Source organism: Myripristis murdjan, chromosome 19 (genome assembly GCF_902150065.1).
Source record: "Myripristis murdjan chromosome 19, fMyrMur1.1, whole genome shotgun sequence".
NCBI lineage: Eukaryota > Metazoa > Chordata > Actinopteri > Holocentriformes > Holocentridae > Myripristis > Myripristis murdjan.
In genome coordinates this window covers 8,005,517-8,018,747 of record NC_043998.1, presented here as the reverse complement: position 1 = coordinate 8,018,747, position 13,231 = coordinate 8,005,517, and the positions used below count along the sequence as shown (strand labels likewise).

Here is a 13,231-nt window from a genome sequence, read left to right as displayed (position 1 = left end):
ATATGTGGTCATGTTAGACATATATAACCATCCCCAGACTGTTTGGTTCATTTGATTCTTTGTAACATGAATTACAGCATTTCTCTGGTGAAGGAGCATCCACTGTATGTTTATATGTTAGATTTCCACATGAGGAAGAGAGGCAGATATTAAAATGCCTCTAAAATTCAAGGTTTTTATGAAAGCAAGTAACAGAATTGACAAACCCACCATCCGCCACAAAATTTTACTACAGCTAGAGATCATTTCACACGCTGATCTCAGTCTCTACTACAGGGCCAAAACGGTCCTGCTCCAGAGAAGTAGCTAATTATTCAGCAAAACGCCCGAGGCAACTATAGATAGATAATCTTACAGATAATCCTAAGCATGAATTAAATTAGTACATAGAATCCTTTACTACACCTCGGCACAAGAGGATCTGACCTGGGACCTCATTTACAAAACTGAGCTCGGATTTCATGGTCGGCTTGATCCACCAAACTTCATTTTTCAAACTGTTTGTCCAGGATTTGTAGAAATGACTTTGGCCTGATGGCATTTAGATAAACTACACATCTACCATCCATTTACAAATAACCACCTCACACTTATGTGCTCAGGCCTTTTGGTGGTCATTTATTATAATCTATACTTGCATGCCTTATAAAGCTTCCATATGTGCACAATAGGTTAAACAGAGCAAGTTCGAGGTTCTCAAATAATTATATATACTTGCCAAGGTATGTAGGATGAAATTTGATTGCAGGGCATGTTCTTTATTAGGCCCAGATAATTAACTAAGAACTTAAAGGTCATGCTCAACTCTTTCCTATTCTACTTGATGACCTTTCTGAACCTCATTGTTGGCAAATTGGTTGATAATAGTCCAGAACAGATGCTTGTGAACAGCGAATTCACCTGAGACTAAGTCAGAGCAGCTCTGCCTAACGCGCGGTCCTAGAGGGCAATCAATGCCAGAGCAAAGCCGCGGATATAAAATCACACTGGGGTAACACACATAACGGAAAAAAACACACACTCCCTCTCTTGCTTTTCCTCCCTCTCTCTCTCTTTCAACCTTCAAGGCAGCGCAGCAGCCCTCCCCTCTCTGTCCTGCTTTCTTCTCCGTTTCTGCAGCACACAAAATCTCCACAAATCGCCTTGTACATCCGCGCTTGATCTAAATCATTTGTTGCTATGTTTGATGCCAGTTGCCAGGATGGTCAGATAAAAAACAGATCTGTGGTGAGATTGCATTCGGCGCCAACCGTAGTCCATTCTCTGGCGGTTATGTCTCTCTTTTTGTCACAGCGCATAAAGACAGATTAGAGTAAGCCATGTGTGGTATCTGGAACGCTGGATGGCCAGGATGGATTGAGCCAGGGAGGGATGAAGGCAAATGGAGGCAGGGATTGAGGAACAGGAGGCTGGTGGAGGGAGAGCGCATCGTCACTGAGAATCTCCAAAAACGAGAACAAAGAGAAACTTCAGTTTTGTGTTGAAGTTGATGCATTTTTGACATCATCCCGTGGGTTAGACAGGGAATTCATCAGACCGAGACTGACACAGTTTCAATCCATGAAGGAGCATGCAATCCTTCCGTTGAAGTTAAAACACGAAAAACCAACAAAAGTGGAGATTTTTTCAAGACAGTGGGAATACGGGTGTAGGAAAGGTGCTTATTAGGGAAATTAAAGATTAAGTGAGAGAAAGACGCACAGAGAAAGAGTGCAAGATGGGCTAATTATGTGCAAGAATGCTGAGAGGGCATTGCCTCAATAGACCGGGATTCCTGACCTTGATTCGGCTGGGAGGGAAACAGAGAGAGAGAGAACGCTAGCAGCAAGAGTGTTTACAAGAAAGAATGAATGAATTCAAAGGAGGGGGGAAAAAAACTGAGCAAAGATGCAGAGAAATGGAGAAATCAAGACAAGAACGTAGCACTCGACATCGGCTGAGACCACATTTTAAGGCTCATCTCACAAATGACGGTCATTTTTCGGCGTTTTTAATTCCGTCTCGGACAGCCAACACTTGGAAATGTATTTTCAAGAGCAGTCAAGCACATCAGTGTCATCATAATCTCCCTTGTTTGCATCATGTGAGACTAATTTGTTGCTGTTTTATTGTGATTGCACTGCGGTAAAATATTAGGGGAAGTTTTACTTGTGAATACTTTGTTTGGCGCAGAAAATTATTTTGTTTGTTTTCAAGTGGAGGCTTTCCATCTCAAATATACATCTTCCTACAACATAACCTCTGCATAGCCCGACACATACCTCAGTTGACTTACGTGAATACTGTTTATCAAACTGTGTCATTAATTTTCTTATCCGTGGCTTGTGGCAGTTTGGCAGGGAAATAATCATCACGCAGTTTTGCTCAGGTTTGCTTTCAGTCATGTAATCATTTTTATCATATGCCCAATTGCATTTCACTAAAATGCATGAGTAATGTGTGCATCTTTTTGTTTTGTTTTGTTTTGTTTTTGTTCTTTGTTTTTCATGACCAGATAAAGTGATGTAAACACAAACAAACGCAATTGCATTCATGATCTGGTCCGTGTGTTGACCCGGTCTCGACTTAGGTGATCTTAACTACAACTACAGCTGATCAACAATTCAAATCATACGATATTACAATTGTGGTATGATTCGACGTTTTATTGGGAATGCAAATTTTTGCATCAAAATTTTCATTTTCACTGAAAAAAAATTTCAAATGAAGATTGAATTTTTACTCACTACAGTTCCCTGTTCAGCCCAAACTAGTATAATGCATGGCACAAAGAAAGGAAGAACAGGACAGAGAAAGAGATAGGACAGCAGGAGGGCTGGGAGAAACGATGGGGAGAAAAAGACACATGCACAGCCAGAGCGAGGGAGAAATCAAGCGAGGCAGGAGGAAGGAAAGAAGTGAAATATAGGGTAGCGTGCAGGGTGTCGCCTGTGGGAGCAGGTGAGCGCCGGGCTGTGAGGGATGGAGGCTGGAGGCTGCGGCGACAGTGGGTGGTGCGCTGAGACAGAGAGTGGACGAGACAGGGGGCAAGTGTTTGGTCGCACAGCGAGTGATTAATTAATTCCACTGTTTGTTTCTGTACAATGAGCGAGGCAGTGAGGAGGAGGAGGAGGAGGAGGAGAAGAGCGCTGGCACCCGGCCGAACTCTTACCACTGGACGCGTCCTCCTCTCTCTCCCCTGTTCTCAGCAGGCCTCCTCCTCTCATTTCCCCTCCCTCTACTCTCATCTTCTCCTCCTCTCCTACTTCTCAGTTTGGCATCGTATCAAACTTCCTGCAAAAGTCTCAGAATGAGTGATTATTTAAAGGATTATCTCTTGGGTTGTTTATTTAATATGGGCCTTAACTTTCTAGTTTTTTTTTGTTTTGTTTTGTTTTTTTTGGTGATTATTGATTGTCTTGAAAATATCGTCATTTGCTTCACTTTAGAGCTTTCATACCCGCAGATCACCAGGAGAGCTGCTGCCAACACTCAACACTGTAATGTCCCCTTCCTACATCCAATATCCGGCTATGCATTGCCTGAAATTTGCGAATTTTCCAATTAGTGCTGAAACAATTAGTCCATTAATCAATCTGACAGTGAATAGAGAATTGATAACATAAGTTTGAGATCCAGTTAACCGTTTAAGTCAACCTCAGAGTGTGGGAATTTTTAGTAGGTTGTGAAATCTTCCATCCAGCATCAAAAATTGCGGAAGTGTGTCAACAAAAACCAGTAGGCATACTGTAGTAAACAAAATCCTGTTATTCCACTTTTTCGCACAGGGCTTGAACGCAGCCAACAAAGTAGAGAAGGTAACAAATGGACGATTATGACTGCCATGTGATATATACATAGATATAGATATATGCAAAGATATATATTTATATACATAGTGTTAAAAGGACATGGTTTAGTCACTTTTTGGATTCAGCTGCTGGAGAGATGATGTGCTGGCCCTGCATGACTGTGGGCAGCAGCAATATGTGCAGCTCTACACTGACAAGTGACGTAACTTTGGACACACTCAATCTGTATGAAAAGAAAAAAAAAAAAAAAACTGCCCAAAAACCTTTACCACATTGATTGTGACAGATTATTATGACTGCTGTAAATAAACACACTGAGCACACTGGCAGCATCTCTGCAGTGCACTTTCCATTACGTGGCACTGGGTCAGTCTTCATGGGAAATGCCCCAGACTGCTTAATAACACAAAACAACTCGGCACAACTTTAGTCCCAGTTTCAGCGACACATTGGCTTTGCATAGAATGCATATTTGCTCTTATCGCAGGTTGCTATCAACTTTTATCATTTCCCTCTTCTCTTCCAAGCAGACGCCCACAGAGTGTTGCCCTGAGGAGGCAACAGGAGGCAACAGGGCTGATGCAAAATGTGGTCTTAATTCTGAGAACAATAAAGCTCCTTTAACTCCATATTCAAGACACATTTCCTTTATTATCACTGTAACTATCTGCTGTTCTGTTAGTCCCACTGTAGCAGCCAAGCCTTCCCTTTGTTATCCATCACTGTTTCAGGTGCTGACACTCACTCCCTTTTTTTCTACATAAAACTGTGGTGTTTCCAGCATACGCACATTTATTAGCACCTCAATGCTCAATGAAGCTCTTTGTTACAAATCTGATTTTTTTTTTAAAGAGTGCTTTCGGAATAAATTTGAACTCTGAAATGACGTAACAAGTACATCTCTGACAGCAATGCAACTTCAACTGCTGAAATTTCATGGGAAAATTCGCCCTGAAAGTAGCCTGGAATGCTGGCTTTCACCCTGTCTTCCTCCAGCAGCTGTCACTTCAAACACTCAAAATAAAGCCTTTCTCGATATAGGGGAAAAAAAACAAAAAAAAACACGCTCAACAAAACACAATTTCCTTGACTATTTGTTTGATGTCGAAGTGTCACTCACAGCCTCACTCCCACTGGTTTGCTTCACCTGCTGTCATGCAAACTGAACACATCAGCAAGCCATGCCAGCACACACTGGATGCTAAACATTTGCCTAGCTGTCTCTTATGCATGCCTGCACTTGCCTGAGAATGAGTGCACGCACGCACGCACGCACGCACGCACACACACACGCACACAAACAAAAGTATGTACACAGTGAAATGAAACAGTTATTGCATAAGCAACAGGAGGCACAGAAGTAAACACATGTGGATATTACAGGTGCTCTGACACACACACACACACACATACACACACATAGAGCACATACAGAAATGCACACCATCCGTGCCAAATCACTGTAATCCCCCTATTCAGTCATTAGTAAGAAAAGGCAGGCACCTAGGGGAATTCTGGTAATACTGATGTAGGTGCCAATGCACCTGTCTCCAGAGACAGACCCAGAATAGCTTGCAGGTACGCTGGGAGGCAAAACACCCGTCTCCTCATTCACGCCTATGGAGAGCTTAAGGAGGCCGGCTCGGGTCAGGCACGGATCACAACATGCCATAAACTACATCATTAAAATCTGGAACTTGTCAGGCGGCTAATTAATTATACCCTCTTGACGTTGCACCACTAAGCTCTGATTTTTTTGTTACTTTCACCTCTGCAATTTTCTTTCACTATAGCGGTACAAGACAGAAATAGATTTCTGTAAACTTTATTTATCAAGGTAACATTTGCTGAGCATGCAGGCTCTTTTTCAGCAGCACTCTGCATCACATTCGCAGAATTACATACATTCACACCTGGGAGCTGCCCGGTGCACCCACAGTGCTGTGCTGTTGTATACAAAGCAATACCTCTGACATAATGTAATAATATCTTGAATGGCATATGCTACACACACAAAATAAGTGAGTTGGTTTGTTTGTGTGTTGCAGAAAATGCCTGTTTACGTGCTCTCCTGGTGTAATTCTGTAGCTCTGTGAGAGAAACAGCCATTAATTGCGATGGGTGGTGCTCAAAGACAATTGAGCGGCCTCACCCACTGCAGTCCCCAAGCAACGCAAGCCTCAGAAACTAGCTCTTAATCTCCAGCTCGTCTAGCTGGTCTGTCTGTCTCCGTGGGTTGAGCTAAATGGGAACGGCGCATTTTCAAGTTACAGGCTGGTGTGTGAGAACAAGTTTTTAGGCCGTTGTTACGTAAGTGGAAATGAAGCAAGAACGGGCCTACGGGCTAACCAGCCTTCAAAGGGAGAAAGTTAGCTCGTATAAATAGAGTGAAAGCACCTGACCGCATGCTCTTCACACACTTAAACTGTTTAAGTGTCAGCTGCTTGAGTTAGCCGGACGGAATACAAAATGACTCCCCGCAGCAAAATCGTCAGTGGTAATTTAACTCTGAGGGTGTAAAAAAAAAAAAAAAATCAATAGTAAGACAGTGTTTATGCTGTGGAAGTTCACACCCATCAGAGTTAACTTTTCCACAGCTGTGTCTGCTCTCTGACTGGACAAGTAACTCTCAAATAAAAAATTTTCACTGAAAAATCAACACCGGAATGTGGAATTTTCTATGAAATCATGGTTGTGATCAGGCTAAGCATTATGGACACAGCAAATTTTTGAGTGTGAGGTGATATTTTTCTGTGCCAAATGTTTCTCACTGACAAGTGTTGAATGAAGAGTTGTGCGTCCACTCATAGAGCAGATATGGGCTGGTGGCAACTATTCAAAACCGTCAGAGAGTGGCAAATTAACACTGGTGAGAGCAGAAATGGTGATTTTCAGCGACGACATGCTTGCTGATTTCTACACCCATAAGAGACCAGCTAGTAATGTGAGTCTTGTCTGAAATGTAGTGAAACGTCTGAAATGTCATGAGATATTCCAGAGGCCTCGTCCTGACACTCTCTGGACCGACGCCTGGATGCTGCTGAAAGCTCAAAGGAGTCACATCACCGCCTCTGTGGAGAGCCTGGTCCCTCATGGGTCGATACGGTTCACCTCCCGTCACACCGGCATAATAATCTTGTCATATATGGCAAACCTGAAGAGTTCCTCACCTGAAGTGTCCCACATGTTCAGCTCGATCCTGTGCTTGTCGATCTCGAAACTGGCTGTGTAATTCTCAAATACAGTGGGAACATAATTCTGAAATGAGACACAGATTACTATAATTAGATCAAAGCTGATAGGCAGGTTGTGTAGGCTGCACTGCCCAATTTATTCATTTTACACTTCCATGACTAAAGACCAGCAACTAAGCCGGTAATATACCTTCAAGAGGGAGTCAAATTCAGGTTATTGAGATAGAGAGGAATCCTAATATGCTCTGTCAAGTCGACCAGAGGTGCAGCGATGAACATCAGAGGCAGCAGAAGGTGTGCAAGGAAAGCAGATGAGGCCGATCCTGAGCACTGAACTATTTCAAAATTCAGAGATACAGGGAGACATGCTTTGATTTTATTAGCCCCAACTGTTTGTGGGCTTAAGACAAACCTGTAGGAGCACAAGAGGGCTTACACAAAAAGTGTTCATGCTTTTGTATGAAATGCTCAATGTCCAGTGCCCAGGATTTCAGTTTTGATTTCTGACAACATCCTATACTGTTAGAAATAACTTTATTATATTATTTAACGAGATGAGCGTTACTTTCAATGTTTTTTTTTCTAAGAGCAGCCAGGTAGTTAATATCTTTCTGAATTAATAGGGATAATTAAATTAATCATCCATGTCGTTAAACATTTCACAGTACTCCAGTCGCCACATTGAAACAGTGTAAAGTAAATACACATTTGCTTGCTGTCATATCTGACGCTGTGATGCTCCAGCACGGAGCGGACCGCACGGATGGGTGCTGATGCGCGCGATGCGTAAAAGCGCAGGGAGCTCGCGCTCTCCGTCTGAAACACAGCAGCACGGAGCTCAGCTGGGCACGGCGAATTACACGGCCACTCGCTGTGCATTAAGCCTGGACGAGTCCGCAGTGTATGTTTCACTGTTCATCATTCATGATGCGAAACGATCGAGCAAAAACTACTGTAAAATTGTAGTTGAAAATGCACAACAGCACTAATGATCCCTCTCAGCTGTGTGCGTATGCGCAATATATACTTCACAAATCTGTAGTTAAGATGTCACCACACTGACCAAATATTTTTTTAAGTCATAAGTCAGCGCCTCACTTGTCGCCACAAATTTAGGAGATACAAGCGGCTTTATAGGTTTTGGTAGAAAATGACCATCTATGAAATACAGAGACTTTGTCATGCTGTAAGATTTGGAAAATTGAGTCAGTTATCCCTTTACTGGCAGTAATTATTTAATAATTCATGTGTTCTTACCTCTGGGTACGAATCTTTTGCAAAAACGTGCAGGAGAGCCGTCTTGCCACACTGCGTATCGCCGACCACCACAATTTTGCAGCGGCTTACTCCCTTGCTCTCCATAATGCCCCGTGTATCAGTGCGTGGTTTTGTGCCGCTGCCTCCTTGTCATTTAGCTCTCCACAGCCTCACCAAGTTGACCCTCGACGTGTGAAACGTTGTCTATCCTGGAGCGGGTGACTTTACATCCAGCTGCCACAACTTCAGCTCCACAGGCTGCTCCCGTCCAAACTCAGCGGCATGCTCTGCGTAATGGGAACCTGGCTCCTAGACGGGCAACAGTGAAGCCCTGGGATGTCAATGGTGTCAAGGCAGCGGGAATAAAAGCAGTACGTCCGGCCATATTTTTCAAAGTAAAATCCCAATAACTGATGGCGTCGCAGTGTTTTGTAGTGGGCCTTTATACCACACCAAAAATTGAGATCATATCCAGCAAGGAATATAATAGTAAATGAAAATCCAACTGATATCCATCTATTTATATGACTCAAGTTGCATATCTGGATATGAGGAAGGATGTCCATATCTTGACTATATACATTTTAACTCATACTCATAACACTTTATGCAATTCAATGGGAACGTCTTAACCAAATAGTCCAGGTTGTGAGACACTCCATCTCCACCCTGGAGAACTTGGCAAGGAAGGTCAGCAGCTGCCTCACATCTGACGGCTGGGATTGGCTAGAAGCCGCTCCACAGCATCACCCTCAATGGCAAGAACACTGAGCTCCAGCTGCCCATGAACAGGAGCTCAAGGTGAACTGGGCGAGAGAGGTGATGCTGTACTGGGACTCTAGCAACCCAACAGGCAGGAGTGGTGGTCAAGACTGGGGGAAGAGGAGAGCTGAGGATGATGTGGTGTGTGTGTAGGCTGAGTCACTTGAGGAGGAGCCGGGAATGTTCCCATTTCCCCCAGTATTTTTTTTTTTTTTTAGTTTTAGGCCAATTAGCAATTAATCATATATGTTAATTAGAGGTTAATTAGGTCTAAAGTGCTTGCCTATATCATCTGAGAAAAAAAAAATCATGAGTTCTGGGCACTAATTCTAGTTTTGTCCCATGTCTGTACCTGTTTGAGTCCAAGTTATGTTTGAATAAGCTAATCAGTCATTACTTGTCATACAACTGGATTACACTTACTTTAGTTTTAGATCACCTAATTAAAGTTAAGGACAATGTTTATGTATATGTCAGATTTAGTAGTGCACCACTGATAACGGAATAGGGGGAAACTCTGGTGGTGCACAGACAGAGGTACATGAGCCAGCAGTCAGTATTTTTCCATAACAGCAGGCTTTTATCTTGAAGGCAGAATCGCCTCACTTTCGGTGTTACTCTGGCTGGCTTGAAATGGCTCTGGATGATGGTTTGTTCCCATCCTCTGCACCCAGATTTAACAGCCAATGACAAGCCGTTCAGGGCCCAACCCTGTGTCCCTGTCACCTGTCAGGATTACAGTCCCTGTCACCCGCAGCCACAGCTGGGACTGAGTCATTTTTCAGAGGAATTAGTGGGCGCAGTGGAGGGTAAATCAATCTACTCCTCAGTTTACACACATTTCCTCTAAAAAAACGAGTTTACTCACCTTTTCCACGCCAGTATAAATAATCTGAATTCACAGTATACAGGCTAACATAGAGGACCTTGCTGGCTTGTGACATTTTTCTAAAAAACCAACCTAAATCAATATCATCTTTAATATACTTGTTTAGTTGCTGGTTGTTCCTCTTGTACTGATTGGACTTCTATATTTTGTTATTTTCAGCTATCGCACAACACAATCAATAGTGTCTAGCGCATAAACACCCATTCAGTATGTGTATCTTTGCCTGTGTGTGCCTCTCCCTGAGTGAATGATAGCTCAGTGGAATGGAATGGTGCTAAAATGAAAATGATTATCCTGTTGATTACTTGCAGAATCTGCAACAGTCCCCTGGCAACACAGTATTCATACTTAAACAGGTCAAGGAAGACAGATGGGGAGGACTTGTGCACACTTTCTCACAGCTTTTCATGCTTCTCTTGCAGTGGTCGTAAAGGTCTGTTTTGGATTTAGAGATGAATTACACATCCTGATGGGAGTACAGAAAACTCTATCCCCACCCTCAGTGTCCCTACAAAGATGTTCGTGATATAAAATGATATGGCTGAAGATGCTAAATAATTTAGAAACTTTACCAGACATAACTACCATTCTTACATTCTCATTCAAACATTTCTCTTCAGGCTGAGCTGCAGGTTGAACCCTACTTACAGATATGGAGAAAGACACCTTCACTCACCTGTATTCTCCAGTGTTCCCCATTGAAAATGTGGTACAAAAACAGGCTATAATAATGTCGATGCAGGGTAGGTCTAATTTCATGCAGACAAAAAGAAAAACAAATTATAAATTATAAAAAACAAATAAGCAACATCTTTAAAGCTCTCCTTGTCAGTTAACTCAGACTTGGTGTAAAATAGAACTACAATTCCATTTACTGTTTATGTGATTTAAAAAAAAAAAAAAAAAAAAATCATGATTGGGGTGATTTTGCATTAAAAATCCTTTATTTTGTGCCTCACTTTTTTTGACATTACATCATCACATTAGATCTGCTTGCAGTTGCATTTTTTAGACTACAGTTGCATTGGTTATGTCTTTGTTTTATGCATTCTTGAGAGGCAAGCATCCATTTTCTCTCATCTTTACACTTGTGTATATGGTGAAGTGACCAATCAATAACATGATTCGATTTCGTTTGATTTCACAACCATCATGGAAAGCTAATGAACTTATCTATATTTATATACAGTTGAGAGCTGTGTTGGAGCCACATTGCAACATGACTCCAGGATGTAGGTAAATGTAGAGTGGCGTGCCACTTTGATAACAGCATTTAGCCTCAACAGCAAAACCACAGGGATCATTATGTCAAAGATATAATTACAAGTATCGATCAAAAACAGCTTATACATTATCTTTACATTTTTTAACCCATGCTGCTGCAGCAAGGGCTTATATTGCAGATCAGTGTTAGCTGTACTCCTGAGTTGTTCCAATAAGCTGTCAGGTTAATATTTCCCTTCCAGTCAAAACTGAATCACAGCACTAAAGAGATATAAATCTACACTTTAAACCCAATGTGGCACTAGTCACAGTCTGGACATGTGACTCTGAAATTTATCCAAAAAACACACTGACATAAACGTACGAGCCAGAGACAGATGGTCTTTGCCAAGTCTTTAGCTCCACCTTGTGGCAAGAGTGAGGTTAGCAGCAATGTGCCGGTTTCTCAGAACTGCTTCCTTTATGTTGTGATTGTAAGTGGACGCATAAGTGGGTGACAAAGTAAAAGGAAACCCCACATTAAACGTCTTAATAAGGTACTGGGCCACCACAAGCTGCCAGAACAGCTTCAATGCCTCTTGGCATAGATTCTGCAAGTCTCTGGTGCTCTACTGCAGGGTGAAGCTCCATTCTGCCAAAAGATACCTAGAGAGATATTATCATAGGGCTGCCGTGAATAAACCCCTCATTACAAAGACAAATGCACATTTAAGAGTTCAATGGCACTGGACTGCAGAGATGTTGAAAAAAAAGTGATGTGGTCAGATGAGTCATCTTTAACCATGAATCGAAACAAGTGGGCGAGTCCATGTGAGACGTCCACCAAGAGGACAGTACAGGCCTGAATACTGGACCCTGACAGTGAGGGGGTCCACTGGCTGTGTTATGCTGTGGGGGGCACTTGTGCCCTTAGAGGGAAAGCTCACTGCAAATAAATACAGAGTTATTCTGGGTGATCACCTTTATCCTGTGATGAATCATTTCGATCCCGATGGGAGCAGTCTCTTCCAGGATGAAAATGCCCCCATCCACAGGCCACCAGGGCTCACTGAGCGGTTTGATGAGGATGAAAATGAGCTGGATTGAGATGTGGTGACTGTGAAGGTCACAGTCACCACATCTCCCATAGCTGAACACCTATGGGAGATTATGGACTGACATGTTGGACGGCGCTTGCAGATCTGTGTCAAAGTGCATTGTTCTGGCAGCTCATAGTGGCCCACCACTTTGCTAAGACACTTTATGTTGGTTTTGTCCTTTAATTTGTCATCTGTCTGTAGCTTGTACGCTCATTCATTACTTCATTCCAAACATGAAACCATATGTTAATGAGATCAGCTGGCAGAAAACATATGCCTTAATTAATTACTTCAATTAGGCTACAGACTCAAAACATACAGATAATTAAAACTTTACTCCTTTTTTTTATTATTATTTTTCTTACATTTTACACCAAACTGAAGACTCAGTCATTATTTAGCCGACTCAACAACATGGTGAACTTTGCTGAAGTTGGTAGAGCCACCAAAACACAACGAGCCCCTAGTTCCATCTCTGCTTTCTCTCAAACTAATGAAGTTAACGGGCCCATCTGTTTACGGCTCCATAAAAAGGCCTAACATATCCATCAAATCACTCCGATCAGCATGTGCAGCACTTAGTCAAAGTGTTTGGTAATGACTGCATTGAGTCCAAAAAAAAAAAAATCTCCAATTGTATCCAATATTTTCCTCACACATTGCACCTTACCAGTCTGTTTGAAAATTCACTGGAACTGAAATGGGTGGAGAAGATAATGACTGAAATCTTTTGGGATAAACTACTCTTTTTGTAGAAGTTCCTGCATCTCTCTAATTAAAAAATAAACTACTTAAGGGGAAATATGCTCTCAAACAGTTCAGCTTAAGCCAACAGTGCTGAAGCGGTGGAAGTGTAAAGGTGTGTTTGTGGAGGCAGAAGTAGCCAGCAACCTGGCAATCCTCCTCTACACATCAGAGTTTGTCAAAACTGAGTAAACTTACCAGTAAGAGATAAGAAACAAAAAAAACTCTGGCGGAAATTTTAATTTATAAGGGCATGAAATGCATAATAACCTCTGCAATTTCTAAAAACAG

At 42.2% G+C, this 13,231-nt stretch overlaps 1 protein-coding gene across 1 annotated transcript in view; it reads right to left on the bottom strand.

Annotated features, from left to right (window-relative positions):
* LOC115377429 (rho-related GTP-binding protein RhoN-like) overlaps nucleotides 1–8,547 on the bottom strand; it is a 33,269-nt gene extending 24,722 nt beyond the window's left edge. The window contains exons 1-2 of the mRNA XM_030077144.1: nucleotides 8,243–8,547; nucleotides 6,962–7,049 (exon numbers count right to left, since the gene is read on the bottom strand). Coding sequence (XP_029933004.1) covers nucleotides 6,962–7,049; nucleotides 8,243–8,347 — 193 coding nt within the window. The 5' untranslated portion in view covers nucleotides 8,348–8,547. The remainder of the gene's footprint in view (nucleotides 1–6,961; nucleotides 7,050–8,242) is intronic.
* Nucleotides 8,548–13,231: the final 4,684 nt, after the last annotated feature.